The sequence below is a fragment of the Pseudochaenichthys georgianus genome, chromosome 11 (assembly GCF_902827115.2).
Source record: "Pseudochaenichthys georgianus chromosome 11, fPseGeo1.2, whole genome shotgun sequence".
Classification (NCBI taxonomy): Eukaryota; Metazoa; Chordata; class Actinopteri; order Perciformes; family Channichthyidae; genus Pseudochaenichthys; species Pseudochaenichthys georgianus.
In genome coordinates, this window is record NC_047513.1 from 24,542,658 (window position 1) to 24,568,929 (window position 26,272).

Sequence of the window (26,272 nt, forward strand, 5' to 3'; positions counted from 1 at the left end):
GGGGGGCAGCTGCCCCCCCCCACTGTAGAGCCTTGCCCCCCCAGCTGCCCCCCTAACTTTTGTTTCCCTAAAACTGTACTTGTAGAAACACACCTACAGCTAAGATATGGCACCACATGCAAGTCAAGGACATTACAAAATTGTAATATTTTGCAAAACTATTGTTTATTTTGTAATAAACAATTATTTACTATTATTAATGCATATAACGGAGTTGAAATGTTGATCTTGTCAATCTTAATCTGGCAATACAAAAACTGAAATATAGGTAAGAGAAGAAACTGACACTTGCCTTTCTTTGCCATATTTTCTTCAGAAGACTTTTGTGATGTAATTCCCTCAATGCAGATCACACATGGACTGATCCATTATTTTTAATAGGAGGGTAAATGGTATGGCCTGACGGGGTTGAAACAAACTGAGGGACGTGTCAATATTGCAATTTCATAGATAATTCAAGTATTTTTTCCGATTTTCTTTTTGAGCAGTTAAAGTTGACAAGCATATGATTATATTAGCAGCAACTTTTTGGGATGAGTGGCCATTTTGATTTGTTTAATATTAAATTAATATGTAATAAATAATGCTTAGTGAGGACATGCAAATATGTCTGTCTACTACTAAGACAACCCATTTTTTTAAAACAAAATATATATATATATATATATTTAGTTTTACATTGTAATGCAAAACAACCTGTTCCATTAAACTCATTCCTTTAAAATACATTTTGTAGTTTCCTTTCATTTAAAATTGTTGAAGTAAGGTTGGGGGACTCAAAGGGCACCCGATTGTTTGTCTGAACACCTTGTTTCTCTTGTGCATTAAGAACACTTGTGTTAGGGCATGAATTAACAATAAATAGGTTATATACAGTATAAAATACCACGTACTGTCCGCCCACCCATGCCACCCTGGCATGACCTCTTGCCACCCCATGTAAAATGTTCTAGAACCGCCACTGCTTAGTAACAACAATTTTAACTCGATTGTCGGTATCGTTCTCTTGGTTTCTTTACCTGATCTTTCCATCTTGTTTCGTCTCCAGGGGAAGATCGTGGCTCAGGGTCGCCTCTTGCTGCAGGACACGTTCATGGTGTCCGACACCGAGGGTCGGATGAAGGAGAGGAGAATCTTCCTCTTTGAGCAGGTGGTCATCTTCAGTGAGCCCCTCGACAAGAAGAAGGGTTTCTCCTTACCAGGCTTCCTCTACAAGAACAGCATCAAGGTAACAGACATGCATATGAGGAGCAAACATGTCTACTAGTACTGTGTGTTGTCAGGAGGAAGGATGTTAGAATTAAGGATCTATGAGTTGAAAGGGTTTATAGCTCCCTCTGGTGGAGAAACTAGCCTGTGAATCATAAAAAGAAACTTGATGGAGTCACATTTAGATACTGGGGCTACACGATATGAGGATATATATATATGTATATATATAACATAGATATAACATTGTTAAATATCCTGACAATGATATGAGTGAACTTAAATGTATACTAAGAAAAATGTAGTTTATTTAGTAAAGGGAATATTCTGTCAAGGATATTCAAGTTCAAACACTGGTTGATAAAGAAACGAATGCCATTGGTAAATTCTCAAGCTCATTAATTCTCCAGCTCATTAAGAACTTAAAATTGCCTGGGCCACATACAGTATATATAACGGTGACCCCCCCCTGCAGGTGAACTGTCTGGGTTTGGAGGAGAGCTTGGACACTGATCTCTGTACCCTCATCCTCACGTCGCGCTCCACCAACGCCCCCCTGGAGTCCTTCGTGCTTCACTCCGCCCACCCAGGGGTGCGCGAGGTGTGGACCCTTCAGATCGGCCAGATACTCGAGAGCCAACGCAACTTCCTCAACGGTAGGCTGACACACACACATACATATCAGGGTTTCCGCTAGGATTTTTTCTCGACGGTCAAATGTCCGGGCAGATTTTATTTTACCGGACAAATTTGAAACTTACCGGTCATATTTCAATAATAATAATAATAGTTGTGTAGCAGAGTTTCCGTTAGCAGGTAATTACCGGACTATGAGCAGATATGCTGATGTTTAAAACTCAGTTCACGGGGGTTAATTTTTATATTGCTTCAGTTTATAATCGTAACAGATCGAAAAAAATTCAGATACATTTTTCAATAAATGATTCCACAAACAACAAACAACATAATTATTACATTCAAACAAACTACTTGTAGTAGATAACGTACATTATTCAGAAGTTTACATCAACTTTGAATAATAACACGGGAGAAACGGATCCTCTCTTTTCCCCTCTCTCCTGACAGCACGTCAGTTTCTCATGCAGCTCCTGCAGCGCACTAAACAGAGGGCGGGGCTTCAGGTGATTCTGCAGAGCTGCGTGTCTCGGTCAGACTCAGCAGCTGATCTGATCTCTCTCTCGCTCCGGTTACACTTCACTCGCGTTCATGTCCATATCGATCAGATCCAGCTCTCCTGATCGGCCTTTATAGAGAGCACCGATCAAACTATTAAGAGTGAATATCGGCCGATAATGACCGGCGGCAGATCGATCGGAGCCTCCCTAATTATTACCAGACATCTTGACCGTCAGGTTTTGAATTTACCGGTTTTTTATAAATTTTACCAGCTAAAAACCGGTAATTACCGGCTAACGGAAACCCTGATACATATATATATATACACACACACACACACACACACACACACACACACACACACACACACACACACACACACACACACACACACACACACACACACACACACACACACACACACTGTAAGGGAAAGCAGCCCACAGATAGCCTGGAGCTTTCGGATATACAGGAGCATAGTGATGGTGTGTTCAAGGACCCCCGTCTGTTGCACAAACATACTCCTGGGACACCAACAGATAGAAAACTCCCTCAAGCATAAAACATTATCTAAAAAAAAGAAATAGTGGCTACCTTTTATGCAAAACACTGCTGCTCGTTTACTTTTTTTTTGAGCATTGAGAGAGTGGAGCTTTTTTATCGTCGTCTTTATATTTTTAAAAATACAGAGCAAGCCCCTAAGTTTCAGTTGGTTAGGTTTTCTCTGAAATCCTATTCATTTTATATACACACACACACACACACACACACACACACACACACACACACACACACACACACACACACACACACACCAGAGGTGTTCACAAGTCTTTTTTTGCAAGTCCAAGTCAAGTCTCAAGTCTTTGGTCACGAGTCCAAGTCAAGTCTCAAGTCTCTAAAAAAATAAAAGTCTCATGTCTCTTCTGGTTGTAATAAGCCTTCTATTGTCTGCTGCTATCCAGTCTGTTAAGAATACTGCACAGCTATATCTAAGAAATTCAAAGCATTTACTGTGTTATTATACACTGGGTCTCTAATGACATCTTTGAAGTCTACTATTAATAAACATATTCCTCTATCCTCTCACTCAAAGCCAGTGTCATGGTAACCTGATAAACCTGTAACATTAACGCTACGTGGTCAACAATAAACCTGTAACCTGCCTATAAACAGACAGATGTATTTATGTATGTAACTATGTATTTTCTACGTTTAACGTTAGCCAGTAGATGGTGGCAGCGGAACGTAATGATTAACGTTACCGACCTTTTTTATGTCATGTCAAGAGTTGGATGTCAACGCCACTCAACTCAAACAAGTGTGACAAGCAAACATTCACTCATCTTTTCAAATATTCAGTTACAAAGCTAGTAGCAAGCTAAGTTAGCATTACACAGCTGATGCTGAGCTAAACATGTTTGCTAACCGTCCATGCGTTAATGTGACTGACCTCTCCGGGTGAGTTTTCAAGTGCCTGATGAAATCCGACGTTGTTGCGCCAGCATCCTTGATTTTGATATTGCAGACTTTGCAGTGTGCGCTCCTTTTGTTGGTGCCGCCGGCGTTTTGTTCGAAGTGTTTGTAGTTGAACCTAATTACAAGCGGTACAGCCGCAGGTATGCCGCCGGTCGCCATTGTGTTACTACGAGGTAGTAACAGAGGCGCGCACGTCTGCGTGTAATGAGCCCAGCTAAAATAACTGGATGGCCTACCTGCCTGTCAGCCTTCCATCTGGGCACAAACTTATCTCGTGCCCTCATTGGTCATGTGCGCGTTCGTGTGTGTTGGAGGAGGTGGGCTCTATAAGGAAGTAGCAGCCTCTAGCAGATTATCTCCGGTTGTGTATTTTCAAATTCTAGCGATCTCGAGCCGGTTTCTCTCAAATGTACCTACCCCACCTTTAATACGCCAAAAATAGAAAACACAATGATTGTTCACGAGTCCCAACACACGAGTCCAAGTCGAGTCTGAAGTCTTTTGGTCACGAGTCCAAGTCAAGTCTCAAGTCTCTGTGTGTGCGACTTAAGCGCGACTCGAGTCCGAGTCGCAGACTCGAGTCCCCATCTCTGACACACACACACACACACACACACACACACACACACACACACACACACACACAACATAGCATAACACAGGTCATGTTGTATTGAAGGGACTGTGTGTTACATGGTGGTTTCCTTTGTATCTTATCGCAGCTCTGACCTCACCAATAGATTATCAGAGGAACCATGTGGGGGCCAGCGGGGGGCCGTGTGTTGGGGCTCCGGGGGGAGGCAGCAGTGCGGCCCCTGCAGTCGGAAGTGAAAGCCCCCAGCCCTCCATCCCTTCAGGGCCCCAGGGTAGCTCTCGCCGGCCCTCCAGGATCCCGCAGCCCTCCCGCCTGCCCCAGCCCCTCCGCCACCCCCCCGACCCCGACGGCCCCAACAAGATGTCAGGTACGAACCGTCCTCACTTTTTACATTTCTTTGGTGTCGCACAATTAAGGATTTGACTGAGGTGTGAGTTCTGCTCACTTATGATTCAGGTTCGTCCCCAAGTCCCGCCCCTCCTCCCGCCCTCCCTACTGGGGGAAGCCCCCAGGGAAAGCGCCCCCTCCAGACCCCTGAGGACCCAGCACTGACCCCCCCTCCTGCCAGTGCTGTAGCCTCTGTTCCCCGCGCCACCGTTGGGCCCCTGCCCTCCACACCCACTTCCAAAACGCGGCCAGGAGCCGTGTCCCCCTTGGCCCCCCCTCTGGCCACTCCTGCCTTCGGTAAGGACGGCCTCCCTCCTCCCCCTCCCAGCCCAGGCCTCAAAACCGGATCTGGGTTCTGGAGCTCCATGCCGGGCTCCCCAGCCAGCCGGCCTGGCTCCTTCACCTTCCCGGGGGAGGCGGGGGAGAGTCCGGTCCGGCAGAACTCCTCCCAGGTCCAGACCGGCTCTGGATCTGGGAGCCACAGACACTCCACGCACAGCAAGGAGGCCGACCGCATGAGCACGTGCTCGTCGGCCAGCGAGCAGTCCATCCAGTCCACCCAGAGCAACGGGGTAAGAGCGGCACCAACTAACCCCCCCCCCCCTCCCCCCCAGAGGGAGGCTGGTCCGCCTGTCTGTCTCCTGTTCGCTGCAGCAGTGCTACTAATCTCTGACAGCCTGCTCCTCAGCATCATCCTCTCTTTCTCTAGTTTCTGGGTTCAAACCCTTCTCTAGTGGAGCTCAATCAGCTCTTCAGTGATTCCTTTTCCAGGCTGTCTCTAGATTTCTAAACTCTTAACAAAGCTTCTACTAACACCTGACTTCCTCTTGGCCGACCTCCACCTGCTGCTGTCTTCATGGTGTGTTTCTGAAATGTACTTTTCCTTCAACTAACCTCCGACATTTGTGGTGTTCCTACAAACGCACTGGACAGAGATCCTCTCATTCAGCCTAACGCTCTTCTTCTCGTCTTTGCCCGGAGCTGCAGAGCAAAGACGAGTGAAATGAAAAATCCTAATCTTATTCCTGCCTTTCTTCACGTAGATCTTTGTTTGTTTTTTCAAGAAAATAATAACTTGCTGTTTGTTTGTCTTTCACTTCACTCTAATCCTTTCTGAAGACTAAATCAAGTGGACATTAATCAAACATCTACTTCCTGATTTGACCTTTTCTCTCACTTTTATTCACTGAATGTACTAGCTTTAGATTTGTTTGGCATCATAGTCTAGTTGCCAGCACTGTGAACACGGAAATGTTGAGTACCCCAAAGTTTTATGTTAGAAACGTGAGAGCACAAGATGTAAAGTATTATCTCTATTGTAGACACTATTTATTAAATAGAAAAACAATCTCTCCAATCCACCCTAAAACTTCAAAAATAAATCGAGTGAAAATTCATCAAAATCAGCCCACAGAGTACACATATGGCCACTTTTTGGTTAAAGCTTCCATTTTGGATCCTGAAAGTGGCAGAAATTGATTCAGCATCCTCAATAACCCCGAAAACCACTCAGAAATTGTCCAACTTGGCCAAGCCGTTTTGTAACTATTGTCAAAATAAGCTATAATGCTAGATAACGCAGCTAATGCTAATTGTTCAAAATGCCCAACATGCGCATGTTAGCATCCGGCAGTTTCTATGTGCTAAGGACCCGTACTCTACATTTCTAACATAAATCTTTAGGATTCTCAACATTTCCGTGTTCACATTATGACTCTATGATCTGGCAGACAGACTACAAAGTGAATCCCTAATCACAGTTTTTCCCATGTCATGTTTCCTCCCAGAGTGAAAGCAGCAGCAGCAGTAGCGTATCCACCATGTTGGTGACCCAGGACTACATGGCTGTGAAGGAGGATGAGATCAGCGTCTGTCAGGGCGAGGTGGTCCAGATCCTGGCCAGCAACCAGCAGAACATGTTCCTGGTGTTCAGGGCGGCCACGGAGCAGGGCCCCGCCGCCGAGGGCTGGATCCCCGGCTTCGTGCTGGGACACACCTCGGCCATCGTGCCCGACTGCCCCGAGGGATCCATGAAGTAAGAGCTCTTAAATCATAGGAGGATGCATTATATTTACTGCTCTGCTCAGATGTTGAGGAATAATTAGGTCAAATGAGGCAAGGCAAGTTTATTTATATAGCACCCTTCAACACAAGGCAATTCAAAGTGCTTTACAAAAATGAAAGACATTAAGAAAATGGCATTTAAAATCAGTCATTAAAAAGAAAAGAAAATAAATGAAACATTAAAAGAAAAAATACATGAATAAAAGTTACAGTGCAGTTTAAGATATGAATAGTTCAATTAAAAGCGGCGGCAAAAAGAAAAGTCTTCAGCCTGGATGTGAAAGTAGTAAGATTTGCAGCGGACCAGCAGGTTTCAGGTAGTTTGTTCCAGATATTTGGAGCATGATAACTGAACGCTGCTTCTCCATGTTTAGTTGAGGTCGGCAGCTTTCCCCACATGTGGATAAGTAAACTATCTATATCTGCATTTATCTATCTAAAATAGTTCATTCATATTGACAATTTGATGATTCGGTACTTATTATCACAAGTCTTTTTCCCTCGGTTTCCTTTATTTGGTTTTATTCGCATAATAAGTAGATAAAGAAAATAACAAAATCGGCAGGATGAATGCATCAAGTGACAAACAGATCATTTGTAATGCAAATACCTGCAATAATAGTCATTCTAATAAATCAATATAGATGTTTTAGTACCCCACTTGCTGCTTGGTTTGATTTTCTAACCCGCTTCATCTTGATGTGCCAGCAGGAAGTCTTCGTCCTGGCACACCTTGCGCATGCGGAAAAAATCAGAGAAGAAGGATAAGGAGGCGAAGAAAGACCCCAAGCTGGAAAACGGTTACAGGAAGTCCAATAAAGTTTCTGTAAAGGTGAGTTCATCTGTACATCTAAGAAATGTTAAGTCTCAAGTCATGCTTACGCTCCTATGGTTCTAACATGTACTCTTTTATTTCTTTTCAGCTTCTAAATCCAAACTACATCTATGATGGTAAGTGTGTCATTGTATGGTTTGTTAAAATATGACAAAACAATTATGATAAAACCAATTCATGGATGAATGGAGCAATCATCTGAGCCGGCCCGGCTAAAATAACTGGATGGCCTACCTGCCTGTCAGCCTTCCATCTGTGCACAAACTTATCTCGTGCCCTCATTGGTCATGTGCGCGTTCGTGTGTGTTGGAGGAGGGGCTCTGTGAGGAAGTCTGAAGGAAGGGCCAGATTTTTTGCGGTTGTGTACTTTCAAATTCTAGCGTACTCGCTGGTTTCTCCATTCTTACCTACCCTACCTTTTAAGATGTGCTATAAAAAACAAAATACTGCAACAACAGAAATATAGGCCCTTACTACAGTAGAAGGAACATGTATACATAGATAGTATATAAAGATGTGCAAGGTTGCTGTTGTGCAAATTGTTAATGATTGTCGAAAGGGAGAAACTAAACTATACAGCACTGTTTAGCTGCCTTTCCGTTTGAAGATCCCGTATTTAACCTCTGACTCTTATTCTGCTCCTCCAGTTCCCCCAGAGTTCCTTGTGCCTCTGAGTGACGTGACGTGTGACGACGCAGAGAGCGTCACCCTCAGGTGTAAGGTCTGCGGTCGGCCCCGGCCCACCGTCACCTGGAAGGGCCCCGACCAGAGCAACCTCAGCAACAACGGACACTTCAGCTCTGCCTACAGGTGAGGGGACATTTCACAACAACTTCATATCTGGGAGGCATTGTTGCTAAAACTCCATCGGACTGATTGTCTTTAAGGTTTATGGGTCATTCCAGAATTGGAGGACAATTTAGAACATCAAAACTTGAAAAATAAACCGTTTCATTTTTGGAACTATGTAGAAAGAAAAATTGTAAGTTGCAGTGTTGGCACGCTTAGGCTACCCGGTGGCAATATGATGGAATACATTGCTTTGACCATTACAGGAGACATATAACAACAAAATAATAGATTAAAGCCTATTTTAAATGTTATTTTTGACATGCAAGTTGGTCTAATAGAAGGGACATGAGAAATATGACATTTCAGGGGGTGTTTGAGAGCTATTTGATATTTAAAATAATATTTTTAGACTACCTAGAGACAAGTATACTTTCAACATACCAGGTGCATGTTTTAGCATTTCGTCCTCCAATCCGTGAATGTCCCTTATTGCTTATCACTGTGCAAAACGACTTATATGTGGTTACTCGTGTTTGAAGAAGAAATGAAATGAGATGTTTATTTCAGTGATACGGGTGAAGCAACGCTGCGGATAATCGGCGTCTCCTCTGAGGATGACGGCGTTTACACGTGTGTCGCCACCAACGAGCTGGGCAGCGTCACGTCATCCGCTAGCCTCAGAGTGTTAGGTAAGAACAAACACTACATGTGACTCGCTCTATCGAGATCTGTCAGGTGTCGAACCGGCATACTCCGAGGGAATCATGAAATTATATTTTGGGGGGTTTTGGTGGATAATAAACAATATTGCACTTTTGTCGCCATATCAAGACGGTAAATACATTTTTGAAGCTCGTAAAGTGTTCAGCAATCACCGTCTCCTCACTTTGATAAAAAAAAACATCACAAATGAGTAAGCCTAGTCAATACCTTGGATGGATTCCTAACAAGCTCTGATATAGATTTACAAAGACCTCTTGATTAAAGCTAATCCAGTGGCGGTCCTAAGGGGGGTAAGGGGGACTGTGCCCCATAATATTAAGTCTCGCTCCCAGCTAAAGAAACTACGGCTAATATATTGTCAGCCAGCTTTGAAGGATTATAATTGATGTTGTCATTGGAAAGCTAAGGATCTCAACTCAAATGCGTCCTGTATATCAGTCGAAATGGCTGATTCTGATAGAGCAGGTCACATATACAGAATGCACAGAGCTCATTATCAGTGTGGACATAATCTGATTATCTGTCTCCAGCAGTGTCCACTGACGGCATCAGAGTGAGCTGGAAAGACAACTTTGAGTCTCACTACACTGAGGTGGTTGAACTGGGCAGGTAATAGACTCACCTTCATTTTAGTAACATTCAGTGTTTTCTTGGTATAATTGTATTTCACGCCTACAACCTGAAGTAAACCACCCAACCTCCTTCTTCTCTCCAGGGGTCGTTTCTCTGTCGTGAAGCGGTGTGACCAGCGGGGCTCCAAGCGTCTGGTGGCGGTCAAACAGGTGAACAAGAAGCTGATGAGGAGGGACCGGGTCACGCAGGAACTCAACCTGCTCCAGAGGCTGCAGCACCCCCACATAGTCGGCCTGATCGACACGTATGAAACCCCCAGCAGCTACGCCCTCGTCCTAGAAATGTGAGCACAACATTTGGACCTTAACTAATAGCTACGTAGCTCATTAGCCTTGATCTACCTTTGCCTTTCTTCCATCTGATTGTTTCTTTTGTGTTTTTTTATTTCCAGGGCTGACCAAGGTCGTCTGCTGGACTACATCGTGAGCTGGGGGAATCTGACGGAGGAGAAAGTGGCCTGCTACCTGAGGGACATTTTAGAAGCTTTACAGTACCTGCACAACTCCAGGATAGTGCATCTGGACATAAAAGTAAGACCTTTTAAAGGGATACTTCCCATTGTTTGAAGTGAGGTTGTATCAGGTACCTGTACTCGGTAGATAGCGTTCTGCATGTCCACAGTTTATAGAAAGTAGAGAGGAGTACCATGAAGCTAAAACATGTCAAATGAGAGGAGCTGCAAAACATCCTCTCAATAGAAAAATAAAGAGCTTTTTGAACATTAAAACATGGAATGAAAATGAGCGTTGTATGTCCTCTCTAAGTCTCTTTGTATAAAGCTGATGTAATGTCACCAGACTGAAGGTGTTAATGTGACTCATCTCTGTTCCAGCCTGAGAACCTGCTGGTGTCCCACAGCGCCAGCGGCCAGCCGGCGGTGAAGCTCACAGACTTCGGTGACGCGGTGCAGCTCAACAGCGCCCTCTACGTCCACCCCCTGCTGGGCAGCCCTGAGTTTGCCTCCCCGGAGTTGGTCCTTGGAGATCCGGTGTCGCTGACCTCCGACCTTTGGAGCCTGGGCGTGGTGACCTACGTACTGCTGAGCGGCGCCTCCCCCTTCCTGGACGAGAGCGCCGAGGAGACCTGCCTGAACATCTGCCGGCTGGACTTCAGCTTCCCCAGGGACTACTTCCAGGGCGTCAGCCAGGGGGCCCGGGACTTCATCTGCCTGCTGCTGAGGACCGACCCGACCCGGAGACCTCCAGCCGTGCTCTGCCTCCAGGAGCCCTGGCTACAGGACGAACCCTCTGACGAACGGGCCAGGACGGAGGGCTGCCTGGACACGTCCCGCCTCATCTCCTTCATCGACAGGAGGAAGAATCAGACCGACGCCCGGGCCATCGGGGGAGTCGGGAGCTTCATCCAGAGCCGCCTGCAGCCTCGAGTTTAAAGTCCAACCCTCGTCCCTGCTGTCCTGTAGGGGCTGTCCTGTAGGGGCTGTCCTGTAGGGGCTGTCCTGTAGGGGCTGTCCTGTAGGGGCTGTCCTCTAGGGGCTGTCCTGTAGGGGCTGTCCTCTAGGGGCTGTCCTGTAGGGGCTGTCCTCTAGGGGCTGTCCTGTAGGGGCTGTCCTGTAGGGGCTGTCCTGTAGGTGCTGTCCTGTAGGTGCTGTCCTCTAGGTGCTGTCCTGTAGGTGCTGTCCTCTAGGTGCTGTCCTCTAGGGGCTGTCCTCTAGGGACTGTCCTCTATGTTCTGTCCTGTAGGGGCTGTCTTCTAGGGGCTGTCCTCTATGTTCTGTCCTGTAGGGGCTGTCCTTTGGGGGCTGCAGGCTCCTCTGGATTGGAGCATCTTGATGGTGTAGAAGCTAGAAATAATGAATGCTGATCTGATCCTCTTTCACAGAATGTTGCTAAAGTCCTGTAGTCCTTTCACAAATTAGACCTGTAGGTCTAAACCAATCAGAGTCCTCGAGAACCAAGTTCTCACCAATCACGTAAATGAACGGATGCCCTTGTCTACTGCTGCTTGCTGCTTTCAACTCTAAACAGATTTTCTAGTAAAGTGAACAAAAAACCAACAAAAAAAGTTATTTATTTTCCATTTGAAGAGTTAGAGCTGACCGAGGAGCCGATTGAAGGAGCCTCAACGCGGAGAGCAAACTGCCCCACCCCCTCCTGTTGCCAGGGGGACACAGACATTGTGTGTTTGTGCTCTTTTACACTAAACTGCATTTCAAAGACTTTTGAGAAGCAGCCCTTTCTTATAGAAACAATGTATAAAAAAGGAAAAGTACTGTCTCTACATTTCCAAGGAAAAGGAATCCATTGTAGAAAAAGTCGCTGTAGACGCCCGGAGACGCTAACCGAGGTGTTTGAGACATTTATACGTCAGAGCTTTTTGATGGCTGCGCTTATATAATGTACCTAAAATCTAAGATACGGTGATGATCATGTCGCGATGCTGCACTGTCCGATCTGAGAACAACAGACATCCATCGTTTGCTTTTCCTAGAACAAAACTTGTGTTGCGCAGATATGAGATGTTTAAGCCTTACCTTGTATATACATAGCCCTCTGCCTTCTTTCCCCTCACATTCACAGCGGGGTCCCCCCCCCCTCGGAGGGCGGGATGCGAGACTTTTCACGGCGTTCAGTGGCGGCGAATCAGACGGGAGTGAATGTGGAGGCAGAGGAAGAGAAATTACTGTAAATGCACTCATTGTATGTTATGTTTGATTATCATGTGCAATGTTGCGGCTTTAACATTTTATGCAACTATTTATGAAGACATCTGTTGTATCTGTAATAAATCTAGAGAAAAGCATGTACTTGGTACTGCAAGCACTGCTGGTAGTTTGTGTTTATTTTGTGTTACGACTTCCAGACCGTGTTAGAGGTCACACATTTGCAATCATTGCGGTTCGAACAAAAATATATTTCTTTTTTTTACTGTATGCCTCTGTAGTATTGGTACACCAAAGTCGCTCTAGCTTTTATAGTACTTAATGAAATATGTTTTATCGCAGGTAACGGATGCCCACGTGAGATGATTGTTTACACGAGTTAAACACTTTGATTTGCCCGTTCTGAAAAAGGCAGGGGAGTTAAGAAAGAGATTTATTTGTCACAGAAAATTAGCATTGCCATTTTATTTTAAGACTTAAATAGGAGATTTTTCATCATTTTACTAAATGGTGTTCTGACTTTATGTACAGATACAGATTGTTGCCAAAATATTCCTTCCATAAATTCACAAAAAGTACCCTAAAACAGCAATTAAATGTTTTTTTATAGTTTTTTGGGAAATTAAAAGTCAAGATAGCATTGGTATAACCACTTAACTATACCAATTTTCTAATATGACATTTTTCAACTGACCACGAAGAGAAATTACAGTCCGCTGTTACCTTTTTATTTATTTTTAAAGGTGTGCACAGGCCATTTCAGAAGGACACTTGGACTGGATACCTCGAATAGGCTTGTTTTTTTAATTGTCTCGTCATTTTTTGTCATGTTTGTTTCATAAATTACATGTTTGCTATTTGTTTTTATGTTTTTTATCTTTGCAAGTTTATTTCTTTGTACAGATCATACATATTTTTTCCCTCTTGTAAATATTCTCATTTTGCCATCAGTTATTTGGAAATTAAACACAATGAACATATTTGAACCCTGTTTGACATTTTGTTTCTTTAAGTTTTGTTTATTTATGTTTGTGTTTTATTATTTTAACAGCCATGTTGTTAACCATGTTAAGATGTTAGCCATGTTTAACAGCCATGTTACAGCTATGTTGCATGACTGAAGGAGGATCTGAGCTTTCTGGATGCTAGTCAGCACTGCAGTCTTATAGAAAATAATGAGCCTTTTTTAATAATAAGCATTTTAATAACATTATCTAAAAATAAAATAGTATAATCCCAGAAAAAACTAGTGAAAACCAGCTATGACTCTTTCGACATACAATACACCTTTAAACTTGTTTCATATTTTTCAAAAAGCTACACTGACTTATCCTGTTGCTTTGACAGATTATACAACAACTTTTTCTACACTTATCTCTATACATTTATTGGTACCACTTTACAATAAGACTACCCTTATAAAGGGTTTTACGAAGTTTGTAATTCATTTATTAATTAGGTTGTGAACACTTTATAAATCATTAATACGCTTTTATAAGACATGAGAGGAACAGGGCAACTGTGACCGGTTGCTTGCCAAATAGTGAGCCCACATGTATCTGTAGTACTGCTAAGTCTGATATTGGCTACCTAGTTTACCTCGTCTTCATCAGCCATTATCCTTGGTATCTTTTGGTCACTGAGTTGATTCCCCCCCCCCCCCCCCCTTCCATCTGGATGTTTCTTGGCATCTCTTATGACCATTTACGAATGAGTCACTAACATTTATAACTGCCAAAAGGGAGCCTTATTGTAAACTGTAAAACCCATTCCCATTTATTAATGAGTCACTAACATGTATAACTACTGAAAGGGTCCATTTATGAATGAGTTATAACATTCACACTGACCTAATACACATTTTTCACATGAAATGCAAAGTAAGATGCAACAGAACCAAGCAAAACATTTTATTCACACATGAAGAAAATTAGGACTCAAAGTAATGACTTTTAGTATGACTGATACACATATTTAAACATAAAAGCGTTTCTCAGACATAAATGAAAGACTTGGTAAGAAATAATTGTACTCAGACTGGAAAGACTTTGTGTATATCCTTGAACAAGCGTCCTAGCAGTCCATCAGGGTGAGCAGAGCCAAGCCAAGATGACCATTCAAGAACCTTGAGGTGTTCCTCCAACAAACTCTCTGTACGGTTTCTTCTCAGTCTACAGACATGTCCTTTGACGGTCGACCAAGCTCTTTCTATATGTTGGGTCTGTCTGCGAGTCTGGAGGCTCACAAACCACCTGCTGAGCACTCCACTCATCACTAATGATGCTACTTCCTGACTTAACATGCCGTCTAATCAGAGGGACAAGGTAGCATCTTGATCGTGTCTCCACTAGTTTCAACACTAGTCTCCGCCTTTTGTCAAAACAAAACTTTTGCAGGGAAATTAGTTTTAAGAGCAATGGGACGTCCTTTCCTCCGGAGCGTCACGTGAAGCGACGTCCATTTGTGATGACGCCGCACAGCTGTTCGTCTGACAGCCAGCTCCTGGCTCTGTCCCCGTTGTTTTCACAAACACCCCCGCCTCTGTTAGTACATATTTACTAAACATTTGTATCATCTGTTGCTGTGTAGACCCAAATACATTAAATAAAAATAAGAACTCTTTCTCAAAAATATAAACGCCATTCTTAAAATGCATAAACGAACATTAGTTGGATTAATATTGATTATAGTGCACAATAGATATTCAATAATTGAGAGAAGAAAAAGAGATCTATCAAAACCCAGTTAGTTTAACATTCATTGGACTTTGTGTGGAAATGTAGCAAATTAACATTTTAAATAGTACTAATAAATACTGACTGAATGGAAATGACAATAAATGAAAATGTAAAACGAAAAAAGCGATCATGAAAATGTTTCCAATAAATCTGTTCAGATATATCACATATTTGTAACTAAATGATACATTAATTGAAACAAAACACAGAATAAACAGGAGTGACTCGTGAGTTTCATGTATTTTCTTCACTCCGCTGGGAAACTGCTCTCATGTCAAGAAGCAACATATCAGTGCATGCACTGTATCGTCCAATCAGTGAGCGATACACAGTAAGGGGGCGGGGCGAGTATCTGAGGATTTCATCGGAGGATGGTCTGGTGGTTCCTCGGTTATCGCTCCTCCATTATCGCTCCTCGGTCCTCCGGCAGAAATAAGCAAATAAGCGCCATGGGACGCTACTCAAGATGGCGCAGACAAATCAACTTCCGGTGACACCGAGGAAATGAAAATAACCGACTTGAGATGCAGCTCAGTGAACAACCATAGACTGTGAACAACAGATACCAAGGATGTTGGCTGATGAAGAAGACGAAGTAAGCTAGGAAGCCAATATAAGGCTTAGTCATCTTGCCAAATAGTGCGCCTGTGTTGATGTATGAAAACTATGTTATAACGGGTTTATAAATGGTTCTTAATGATTAATAAAGTGTTTACAACCTAATTATAAACCCTTTATGAATCCTTTATAAGGGTAGTCTTATTGTAAAGTGGTACCCATTTATATAATATGAGTTTTTGAAAGAAATGTTCGATTTACTATACTTAAATCTTTTCTCATCATTCTGTACTATGACATACAATAATATGACTTTCTTTAAAACAATTGTTCAACTAAACTAACTTTTTTCATATTTTCTGACATGCTATACACTATTACTTTTACCTTGATATTTTCAACATACTATAACATGTTTCTATTATTAAAAAAGAACGATAAGATGACTTTTCATGATATTTTCCAAGGTTGCATTGATAACAACATGTACACTTTTAAATATAAAAAAGAGAGCCTTCCTGTACTCTAAACCTCCCACTTAAAGTCTGAACAGGAAGATGCTTTTACTCATTTTTAAATGTATGGGACAGGAAGAAAACACACATCACCAGGCCAGACATTTTTGGTTTATAGCAATGTTGTCTTTTATTCTAATTTCCAATAACAGAGAATATATCAGTCCCTTATTTGTACAAAAATACCTGAACAGGATACAATGTAGATCCAGGAGCCGCACAGACAGAATGAAGCAAAAGACAGTGGGGTTTTCTGAAAAAATGATCACGGTTCATTCGCTCTTTTTGTTTTCGTTCCCTGAAATGTCTATTTGACTTCAGCTTATGATGACTTCAATCTAAAAAAATAATAAAAGAAAACATGCACTGTGAGTCACCATTTTGGATGTATGTGACCTGAATTTAGGATGTTGTTCCAGTAGGCTTCACAGTTATAGCTTACTGTAAATGAACGCAGTGAGTGGACGGATGGCAAATAAGGACTTGATGCCGTTCACAAACAAGAGGCACCTGCTGCAAGGATAGGCTTGGTTAAGGAAAAATATGTCTTGTTTTGCACCTTAAAAATCTGAGTAGATGGACATAGTAAAATGCACAATCCTCTTGAGCTACAGCGTATAATTGCACTAATTGTGTGGAAAGGTGTATAAAAGCTGCTCAGAATATCCTGAAGGGTTAGGCGTTAGGTGTGTGTGCTCTCAGGTGAAAAAACACCAATGTGTGTGTGTGTGTTTACAGGAGTGTTTTCCTTAAATGAGTGGAATCTGGCGGACAGACAGACAAAGCGGGAACATTTGAAAAACACGTGGTTTTAAAAGAAAATGGCATCAGAATTGGATGCTGGCAGTCAGCTTATACACACCACTGATGTTCAGAAATTTGACACGTGCCAAAAATCCAGTTTGATCTCTTAAAAACAGAAACAGCTTAATTTAATACTGTATACATTGTGGTATATTCTTTTTTTATATTTATATAAAAGTTTGTTTTGTGTCAAACCAAAGAAAAAACACAGTAATGTCAATATACACACAAATAATGGAAAGTAAGGACTAAATAAATCATTCTTCATTTTACACGGAGTTATGAGCAAAAGCATAACGCCCCATACATAGTGATCTGTGACCTAGGTACAGTGTTAGATCTACGTCTTCCATAGCTTCACATACTTAGAAAACATACTGTATACTGGTATATTCATATACTTGGGCTTGTGTATAGGATTGCATTCTAGCACAGTGATTTAAAAAAATGAAGGGCGGACGGTTGTTTCCTCCCTCTCTAACAGACAGGAAATGAACCTCACACTTAAAAACTGGGAATGCTCCTGCCTCCTTTAATCCTCGGTTTAGCTTGACTTTACCCAACCGACAAGCAACCTTCCTCTCTAATAAGGCAAGTAATAATAACCAGAAGAATCCTGAATAGTGAATATAACAGTCTAGCCACACACACATATCCACACACACTCACACATATTCACCATAGCTTAACAGGCTGGACACAGGTGGGAAAGGGGGGAGGGAGGGGTTCAAGCATTATCCAATCCCTGGGGAGAGTCTGCCCTGGCTGACTAAAAAGGCCTGATTGGTGGAGCGCAGAGCTACTGAGTCATTCAAGTCACGCGATTGGTCGACTGGTCCTGGCAGTGAGCCAATCGAAAGGGTTAAGTTGGCCATGTGCTAACCCTGAGAGTCTGACACAGGAGGAAGAGGAGGTGCAGGTGAGGCTAAGTAGCTGTTACAGTAGGTCACAAGCCTGCAGTATTTTCACTCGCTGGTCACACGACAGTAGGATTGGGCCAGAAAGACAACAGAACTTCAAAAATGTCCTCTCTTGCCTCCACTCCAGTTTTTTTCTTCCTATGATATGGAGTTGTCTTTTGGATGCCCATAGGGTAGAAAGGGACATATTTAAATAGAAAACATCCACTCAGATGACATGTTGAAACCACAATGTTTGAATTTCTTTTGAGAATGTGTTTTCCATGTGACCACAAGGGGGTGCCAAAGTTCGATTTTTCCAATTCTACACATAACCGTTTTAAGATTGATTTGTTTGTGATTAATTATAAGTCTAGTATTTGATGAGCAACTTTGAATTGTATGTCCACCTTGTATCCTTTTTACTTAATCTCCCAGAATGCTTTGCAACAACCACCAGAAATAGGCTTGAACATGCTGATTCGTAAATATTGGCCGTTAGCCACATTAGCTAGCTAGCTAAATTATGTAACGCTGCAATTATTGCTTCTTTTTTGATAGGTTTGTTAATTTGGATGACGAATGGATGAAAAAGAATGTCCATCACATTTTGCTCGACAACAATGTGAAATTGCTTTTTTGTCCTTCCAAGAGTCTCAAGATAGTTCAGTTTACTATATTTTATTAGAGAGTATTCACTTTAAAAAGGTTATTGATCATCCAAATAGGTGCCATTTAGTTTTCCGTTGAATTATCAAGTAATGATATGTATGGGCCCTTGCTGACACTCGTACGATGGCTGCAAGGCATTCTGGTTAACTGAGGCTACTGCTGGTGGCAAAAGTTCTTCTTCCAACTCTATCATGACTGTATCCTTCTACATTTGTTTTAAATGGCTATGCAATAAAAAAAAACATCCTTTTGTCTGATTGTGAGGGACTGACACCACAACCTGATGTTCACCTCTGATGCTATCAATCTCCCGTGGAAGATACTGGAAATATGTGAACATGATGTTAAATGTTGTCAATAACCTGCAGACATAAGGTAAGTGCAGTATTAAACCAGAAAATAGGCAGCGAAATGCACGTTTGCATCACTTGCTGTTTTCTGAATCTGTTTCAAGTTTACTTTTACTTTTGAGAAGACAGTTTGGGAGAAGAACTTATTGGCTATTTTAACAAGATTTAGATTAGATTGATACCAATGTCATGTCTTTAGTTCAGTTTATTTCACACATGAGAGACTGGACCCCAGGTCATACATATAAAAAAAGGGTCAAAGATATCCCAATAAAGGCATTGTGGTCAGCACTTTAAATCTGAAGCTATTGACAGCCAACAGCTAGTTTACTTAGCGAAGGAAGTCAATGTAGAGAAATACTCTAGCAGATGACCCTGGGTTAGACCACAAAGACTAGTGGACCTTGGTATGGCTGATAGTATCTTTCTCGGGAACCGCTCATCCAATCAACTTCAGACTTGGCACTACACTCCCTTGGGTCCTCATAAAAACACCCCCCAAGTGTGAAGTCAATTGGATGAATGATTATTTAGATATGCAAGGGACATGCATGCATACACAGACAGAGATTCCTTCCATTATAGATCAATTATGCTGCTACATCGCCATCTATTTGTCAAATGACGCCACATTTGTCAGTCATGGTCACTCAGGTATCATATCTACATCTCCACCAAATGTGGTTGGGTTAGCGATTGTTCAAAAGATATGAAATGTTTTGTAATATAAACCCTACCCAAGGAATTTAGGCTATCTTTGAGGGGAAGCTATAGCTTAACAGTATTGAACTCAAACAAATTAAATCCTGAAATGTTCCGTTTAAAATAATGAAAAAACGGAGTTGGTCGAAACAAATCGATGCACACATGGGCCTGGCATTTAGGGCCAATTATTTTCTGAGAGAGACACTTTTTGGCCAAATACAAAAAAGCTCAATGTGGAGCAGATTGGATAAATCGTTCTCGAGATATGTGGATATACATACCCACAGACATACAGACAGACAGAGATATGTTGCTATATCATAACGTGTTGCTTAGCTGGCTTCAGATGTGCTGGATGTGTGTTTCCTTTACACAGAGCCTGGCTGTTGTGTCTTTGTGCTAAGCTAACTAGCCGCTTTTTGCTAGCTTTAAATTCAGCGTACAGACATGAGAGTGGTATCGATCTTTCCATCTAACTCTTGGCCATTTTACATTATCCTGTTACCACTCCATCCTCTTGAAATCTGAAATATGTTACTGTATGTGCATTATAATATATAGCTTCGATTTTATAGACAAGGCTCACAATTTTCACTTAAGGCGAGTGAATCTCATTCCACTGTGTGTTGACGCACAATCTACTGAGTTCACATTTCAAGTCATTTGATCAATTCCATATTAAAACAAACAAAGAAACAAATAAAAAAGGATAAACGGTGTGGGAGTGCTTTTGTTGATTTGTCTTTTCTGGAGTGAGGGAACAGTGGTCAGAATCCGAACATGACAGCTCCAACCATCAATATCAAATCAATAATTAAAATGTGCAAGCAGTGAGCTCAGAAGAGACTTAGGAGAAGAACAATGACATTCAAAGACAAATTCACCAAGAGATTTAACCCCTTCAGATTAAAAAATAAAATAAAAATGGTAGAAGCCTGGGGGTGGACACACTTTTCAGGAGTCTATTTAAAAGTCTTCCCCCTCTTCCTCATGGTCCTGAGACGCACATTCGTTTTTTTTTTTATTGTTGCCACACGGAGATCCAAAATATCCCCAAACCTTTTTCTGAAAGGCACGGCATAATCAGCCCTAACTCTGCTGAGCCTAACTTTGCTCCCACGCCACTGTAATCCAATCAGAACTGCTGGAAATTCATAGCATGCTTTTCAGAAGGGGGGGACGGTTTGGAGGAGGAGGAGGAGGAGGAGGAGGAGGAGGAGGAGGAGGAGGAGGAGGAGGAGGACGAACGGAGAGCAGACAGCCTCATTTAGCTAGAGAGGACAGCTGTCGTCTGTCCGCCCGGGAGTGCAAAACTAGTTCTGCATTGAATCAACAGTAATAAAAACAGCATTAAAATGACATCAAGTAATCAATTCTACAAGAGAGGCTTGTTGCAGCCTCTCCTGATAAACATTCCTCTGTCCTTTCAGCAAACCCTCGCCACTGCTCTGCTTATCTCAGCTACTTTTCTGCCCAATTTTTCTCTGAGCTTCTGTGGAGGAGGAGAGGGCAGGATATGGGGGGGGGGGAGGGGTGGTTTGCACCAGGGGATTGTGGGACAGCAGAGAGGCTGCATCGAGTCTGTTTTTAGAAGGGGGGACAGGGTGTCAGCTTATCCAGACTGGACTGCAAAGGTAGAGGAAACTCCTGGATTGAGTTTGATAAGATCCAGAGAGGTTCCCCGTCCATCCCTGATGATTGATGAGGAAGTCCCCCCGCCCCCCCCGAAGGACTGAGGGTGGGGCGGGCAACACAGCTTATCAGGCCTGGAGGATGTGGGAGGTTAAAGGGTGAGGGAGGGGTCCATCCTAGAGACCCGCAGCCATCCTGCAAACAGACTTTCGCCGTCTCGTGTTTTCACATCACATGGTCTCTCTCCAACAGCAATGACAAAACAGTCGAGTCTCCATGACAGCGTTGGCCGATTGCCGGGTCCTCGATCTGCAACGCTTGACCAGACAGCGGAAAGCCTGGAGGAAAGCGCTGCCGCATTGGGGGAAATCAGAAAAACCTCCAATGCCCGGCGAGTTCACATCCTCAAACTCGACTTCTCTATCCCCTCACCTTCGTCGGTGAGGAAGGGGCAGATGGGGGCAGCGGAATCTCAGGGTTAGAGAGAGGAGTGCAAAAAAAAGGGGGTGGAGGTGTCGGGGTTAAGGAGTGTCACAAGGCCACGGCGGTGCACGGGTGTTTAAGCTTGCAGGGCAGCACCCCTCTGTTCAGCTGGTAAAACTCCACAAGGTGGATCAAGTCGGTGAATTTTGTGGCGCCGTCGTCGAGGCTGAAGAGCACCTGACCGTCTTCCTCACACTGAGGGGGGAGGAAACGGTTAACATTACATGGAGATAAGACACTTCATCCCTTTGAGCTACTGAAGGAACATTAGTTGGAAAATGCTTTTGTTTTATCTTCAAAATCATCATCAATTATTTCCTGGGGATATTGTATCCCTGGAGGAAATTGGATTTTGTAATGGTTGCTACATTATAGAATATAACATTAATAAATTGAATAATACAATTGAAAAAATAAAAATATTTAATATCATTGAATTGAATTTAATAATAAATGAACACATATTAAATTAAAATAAATCAAATGAAATAAATTAAAAGAAAATACAATACAAATATGTATAAGATAAGATGTTCACATACTACCCTGGAGGAAAACAGTTAATACATTATAGAATAAAATCAAAATAGAGGAGATGTTCTGCAATATACTGTATAACACTAAACATTTTAAAATATGTATATTTCAAGATACAGTAGTGTATGTAATGCAGTAATATATTGCCATAATAATAATGCAAAAGTGCTGTGAGTATTGCACAGGTCACTGAAATGCCAGTAAAGTAGTAAAAGTATGGTCAATGAGTATTTGTCTTTGAGTGATAAATCTCAACAACTATTGGATGGATAGTCTTTAAATCGTATACAGACGTTCATGATCGTCAGAGGATAAACCCTTCTTGTTTTATTGATCCTGTGTTTTTTTCATCTAGCAGTTATCAGGTCGTACATTCAGGAGGTAGATTCCTCACCTCAAGTGAAAAAGTATGTCTCTGTTGTTATTTAGGTGAACTGGCCCTTTGAGGAATTTCAATTTCATATCTGTACTGTAACACAATAAATTCAAACAGATGGCTGCCCGGGGGGAGGGAAGAATTTTCTTAAAAATAAAATAAAAAAACATGGTATGCTTTGGGAATTGGTTGGTAGTGGTCTTATATTAAAAAGGGACAATCCACCCCAAATCATAAAAACATATATGTTCTTTTAACTAGTTTGTTAAATATGATTATAGATCGATTGCTAACAGTCTACAATTTAAAAACCAGAACAATTTAGACTGATGAATAGCATTAAAGAATCTAGGAAATAACCTCTTTGCTGGTGTTACTGTGATCTGCCTCACTGTGCCTCATGTCAGTGAGCATGGCGTGCTTCCTGCAGTGTAATGTGACGTGTTGTGTCATGTGACCGTGTTGTGTCATGTGACTGACCGGTAGGATCTGGAAGTGCTTGATCTTCTGGTGGTGGCACAAGGTGAGCACGAAAGCCTTGACATTACTCTGACTGTCCCGCAACAGGAATAACCTGAAACACAGAACAGAAGAAAGAGATGATTAAAGCTATTCATGAAAAGTATACATCACCACTGTAACGGCCCGTCCACACGGCGCCGTGCGTTGAAGCTTCAACGCTTCTGCCCATTCACTTTGAATGAGGTGACGTCACACTTTGCCAAACTGCATTGTGGGAGCGTCGCTTCGCTTTGCTCGTGTTGCTCGCTTCAAACGTTGAGCAATGTTCAACTTTTGAAGCTTCGGCGGAAGTGTCAGCCAATCAAATCATGTGCCAGTACAAGCTCTAGCCAATCAAACCGCTGCTTGTGTGTCCGGGGCGGGAGATTCATGTGATTGGTTGTTGGTCGAGCTTCAGACACGGCAAGCTTCAACGCACGCTGCCGTGTGGACGGTGCGTAACTTTGCATGGCTTTATACGATTGCAGTTTATGATATGCTGCTGCGTGATTTGTTGAGAACCTTATCTTAATCCACAAGGCCTCTGTCATGCCAAAATACTAGGTCAAAGCGCTTCTTGGCAGCATCGATGTCTCGTTTTCCAGAAGCTTTTTACTTTACTTCACATGGTTAACATTTACATTAAAATAAAAGATAAAAACATAATTCCTAAGCAAACCAGCTAATCTTACCCGTCTACTTGGCCTTGTTGGATGATCATTTTGTGGGCTTCCTCCCTCATGATGCGACCATGGAACCATACCTGTGTCCTGTGGATCACTGAAAGACAGACATCTGTGACTCACACTTTTCTCATACTCTTAATACTTTTACATCTGCAAGAAAAACTGAACGCACAATAAACACTAAGACTATCTAATGCATTTGGCTGGGGTCTGAAGTGGGTGTACCTGTGCTCAGAGAGGAGGGGTGCAGGGGGCTCGAGCTGCCCAGGACATTCATACGCTGGCTCCGTTTCTATGTGGAAGAAAGGGCAACAATTATTAAAAGATGACAACATATATTGACTTTTCCTTTCCTTAATGGCACATGGAAATTAGGCTGAACCTAAACTTAAAGATTTACATTTTGCAGGATCTGTTTTTGTGCAGTCATCAACCACAACCAAAAAAAGAATTGGAGTGAGCAGCTGCTTTCTGCTTAATCCTCATCAGAGCTGTGATCTCAGCAACAGATAAGTGGAGCTGCTGCACACTTGATTTTACAGAGAAAAGTGATGCAGGGAAAAATGTAATTAGGTCAAGATGGAAAAAGGCTTTCACTCTGACGTGATCACACACAAAGTATGATAGGGAATACTGAGATGCATGTAATCAAATACGTAGTTTGTTTGTAGTGACCCATGCTAGATCAACTATAATTATATCTGAAAAATGATCCAAGTAGTTTAATACATTTTTGTAATATTTGGGTGTTAACGATATTACACAACAAGTTTGGGCCATTTAAAAAAAAGAAAAAACTTGACTTCCACCTCTTTAAAAATATATAAAGTGGCCATTTTAATATTAATATGTTGTTATAATTTTGCAACACAGAAACATTGACACAGTCCCATTAGTAGTAGCTTGTACTTCCGCTTCAGTCTCCCAACACTGATAACGAGGAAGATTAGGATCAAATAAAAGCTAAACCAAGAGGAAGTTGATGATAAAATGGCTTTTATAAACCCCGCAGGAAACTACCCCTTTGTGTTTATCACATTAAACAACTGGAGATTATATCTGTGGGTTCAGATTTCTTATTTCCCCCCCCTCTTACCCTCCACGTCTGTCCCTCCTCCACGGCGGCGCTCTGGGCCTCGAGGGGGTTGTCGATGACCCGCCCAGTCCTCCCGGAGAAGTCCATGGCCACCAGAGAGTTCTCAGATACACTCCGCTGTGAGGAGACGTGGCAGGGTGGGAGGAGGGAGGAGGGAGGATCAGGGTGGAGGGGTGGTGGTGATGGGTGGGGGAGAGACAAGGGTCAGAGGTCAAACAAGCCAGACACAGTCACTGGGGCATGACAAATCCTGTCTGCACATAGACCCTCAAACGCCCCTCTGAGGAAAAGCACAAGCCTCTCTGGTTCTGCGGCGAGACATTTCCTTAGATTTTTTCTTAATAATAACTGAAAATAAGGTAAATTAAATACTTGTCTTTCACTCAGAGCAGTCGTTATCATAACTAGCAAGACTTAAAACACATAATAATGTCCAAGAAGTTCCAAGACACACTTTTTGTATATTCTGCAACTTAAACTGTATGACACCTTTGTGACTCATGTATGGACAGCGGACATTTAAACGACTCTACAAGGGGTATCAAATACACAGAAATGTCTTAAGGAAGACAAAGCCTTTTATAGAACAATTGTATATCGCTTTAAAATCTTTTTGCAAAGACAGAAGCACCTTCCCCACAAGGCTTCAGGAAATTAAATGTAAAGAGACTTGGGATTAGTTTTTTTCTAGTAAAGTGATCTCAAATAAAAGAAGGTCAAAGGATAATGGAAACAGTGATATGTTGTTAAAAGTAGGGCTGCTCGATTATGGCAAAAATCATATTCTCGATTATTTGTGTCAATAATTGTAATTGCGATTATTAAATGCGATTATTCATTGACTTTAAAAACATCCATTTATTGGAGATAGTTTGAACAGTATGTTTTTAACAGTTAATTACCCTGAACTTTAAGTATAATTCAACTGAAAAACCAATAAATAAATAATAATAATAATAAAAAAAGACTAGTTTTATTTCGATTACGTTGTTTTCGTAATCGTTGCAAGCCATAATCGTAATCGCGATTAAAATACGATTAATTGAGCAGCCCTAGTTAAAAGGACAAAACACAAAGTAAAACACCTCCTGCTGCTAAGTGATTAGTCCTGGTGCTGTGTATGTCATATTTTAACAGCATACGTGTGCCTTAACATTATGTAAGCGTTCACTTTTTAAAATAAATCCGGGATAAGGTGTTTTGTATCGGATGTTCTTTAGTTATAACCTGAATCTGGACCGTAAGC

The 26,272-nt window shown here is 42.2% G+C and overlaps 2 protein-coding genes across 7 annotated transcripts in view; one reads left to right on the forward strand and one right to left on the reverse strand.

Annotated features, from left to right (window-relative positions):
* The window catches only part of LOC117454747 (triple functional domain protein-like), a 91,373-nt gene extending 77,913 nt beyond the window's left edge, over nt 1–13,460 (forward strand). The window contains exons 51-63 of one of the 4 annotated variants that reach the window (XM_034093903.2): nt 1,049–1,228; nt 1,685–1,865; nt 4,548–4,787; nt 4,877–5,379; nt 6,595–6,842; nt 7,580–7,703; nt 7,795–7,822; nt 8,354–8,516; nt 9,066–9,187; nt 9,752–9,830; nt 9,937–10,137; nt 10,246–10,384; nt 10,687–13,460. In XM_034093903.2, the coding sequence (XP_033949794.1) occupies nt 1,049–1,228; nt 1,685–1,865; nt 4,548–4,787; nt 4,877–5,379; nt 6,595–6,842; nt 7,580–7,703; nt 7,795–7,822; nt 8,354–8,516; nt 9,066–9,187; nt 9,752–9,830; nt 9,937–10,137; nt 10,246–10,384; nt 10,687–11,244 (2,766 nt within the window). In that variant the 3' untranslated portion in view covers nt 11,245–13,460. Of the gene's footprint in view, nt 1–1,048; nt 1,229–1,684; nt 1,866–4,547; nt 4,788–4,876; nt 5,380–6,594; nt 6,843–7,579; nt 7,704–7,794; nt 7,823–8,353; nt 8,517–9,065; nt 9,188–9,751; nt 9,831–9,936; nt 10,138–10,245; nt 10,385–10,686 lie in introns of those variants that run through there. The other 3 variants (XM_071204882.1, XM_071204881.1, XM_034093900.2) reach the window with 3 other exon arrangements.
* A 2,929-nt stretch (nt 13,461–16,389) lies between these two features.
* LOC117454943 (growth factor receptor-bound protein 10-like) overlaps nt 16,390–26,272 on the reverse strand; it is a 63,578-nt gene continuing 53,695 nt past the window's right edge. For all 3 annotated transcript variants that reach the window (XM_034094240.1, XM_034094237.2, XM_034094238.2), the window contains 5 exons: nt 25,027–25,143; nt 24,156–24,222; nt 23,937–24,024; nt 23,224–23,317; nt 16,390–22,025 (listed from right to left, as the gene is read on the reverse strand). In XM_034094240.1, the coding sequence (XP_033950131.1) occupies nt 21,879–22,025; nt 23,224–23,317; nt 23,937–24,024; nt 24,156–24,222; nt 25,027–25,143 (513 nt within the window). In that variant the 3' untranslated portion in view covers nt 16,390–21,878. The remainder of the gene's footprint in view (nt 22,026–23,223; nt 23,318–23,936; nt 24,025–24,155; nt 24,223–25,026; nt 25,144–26,272) is intronic.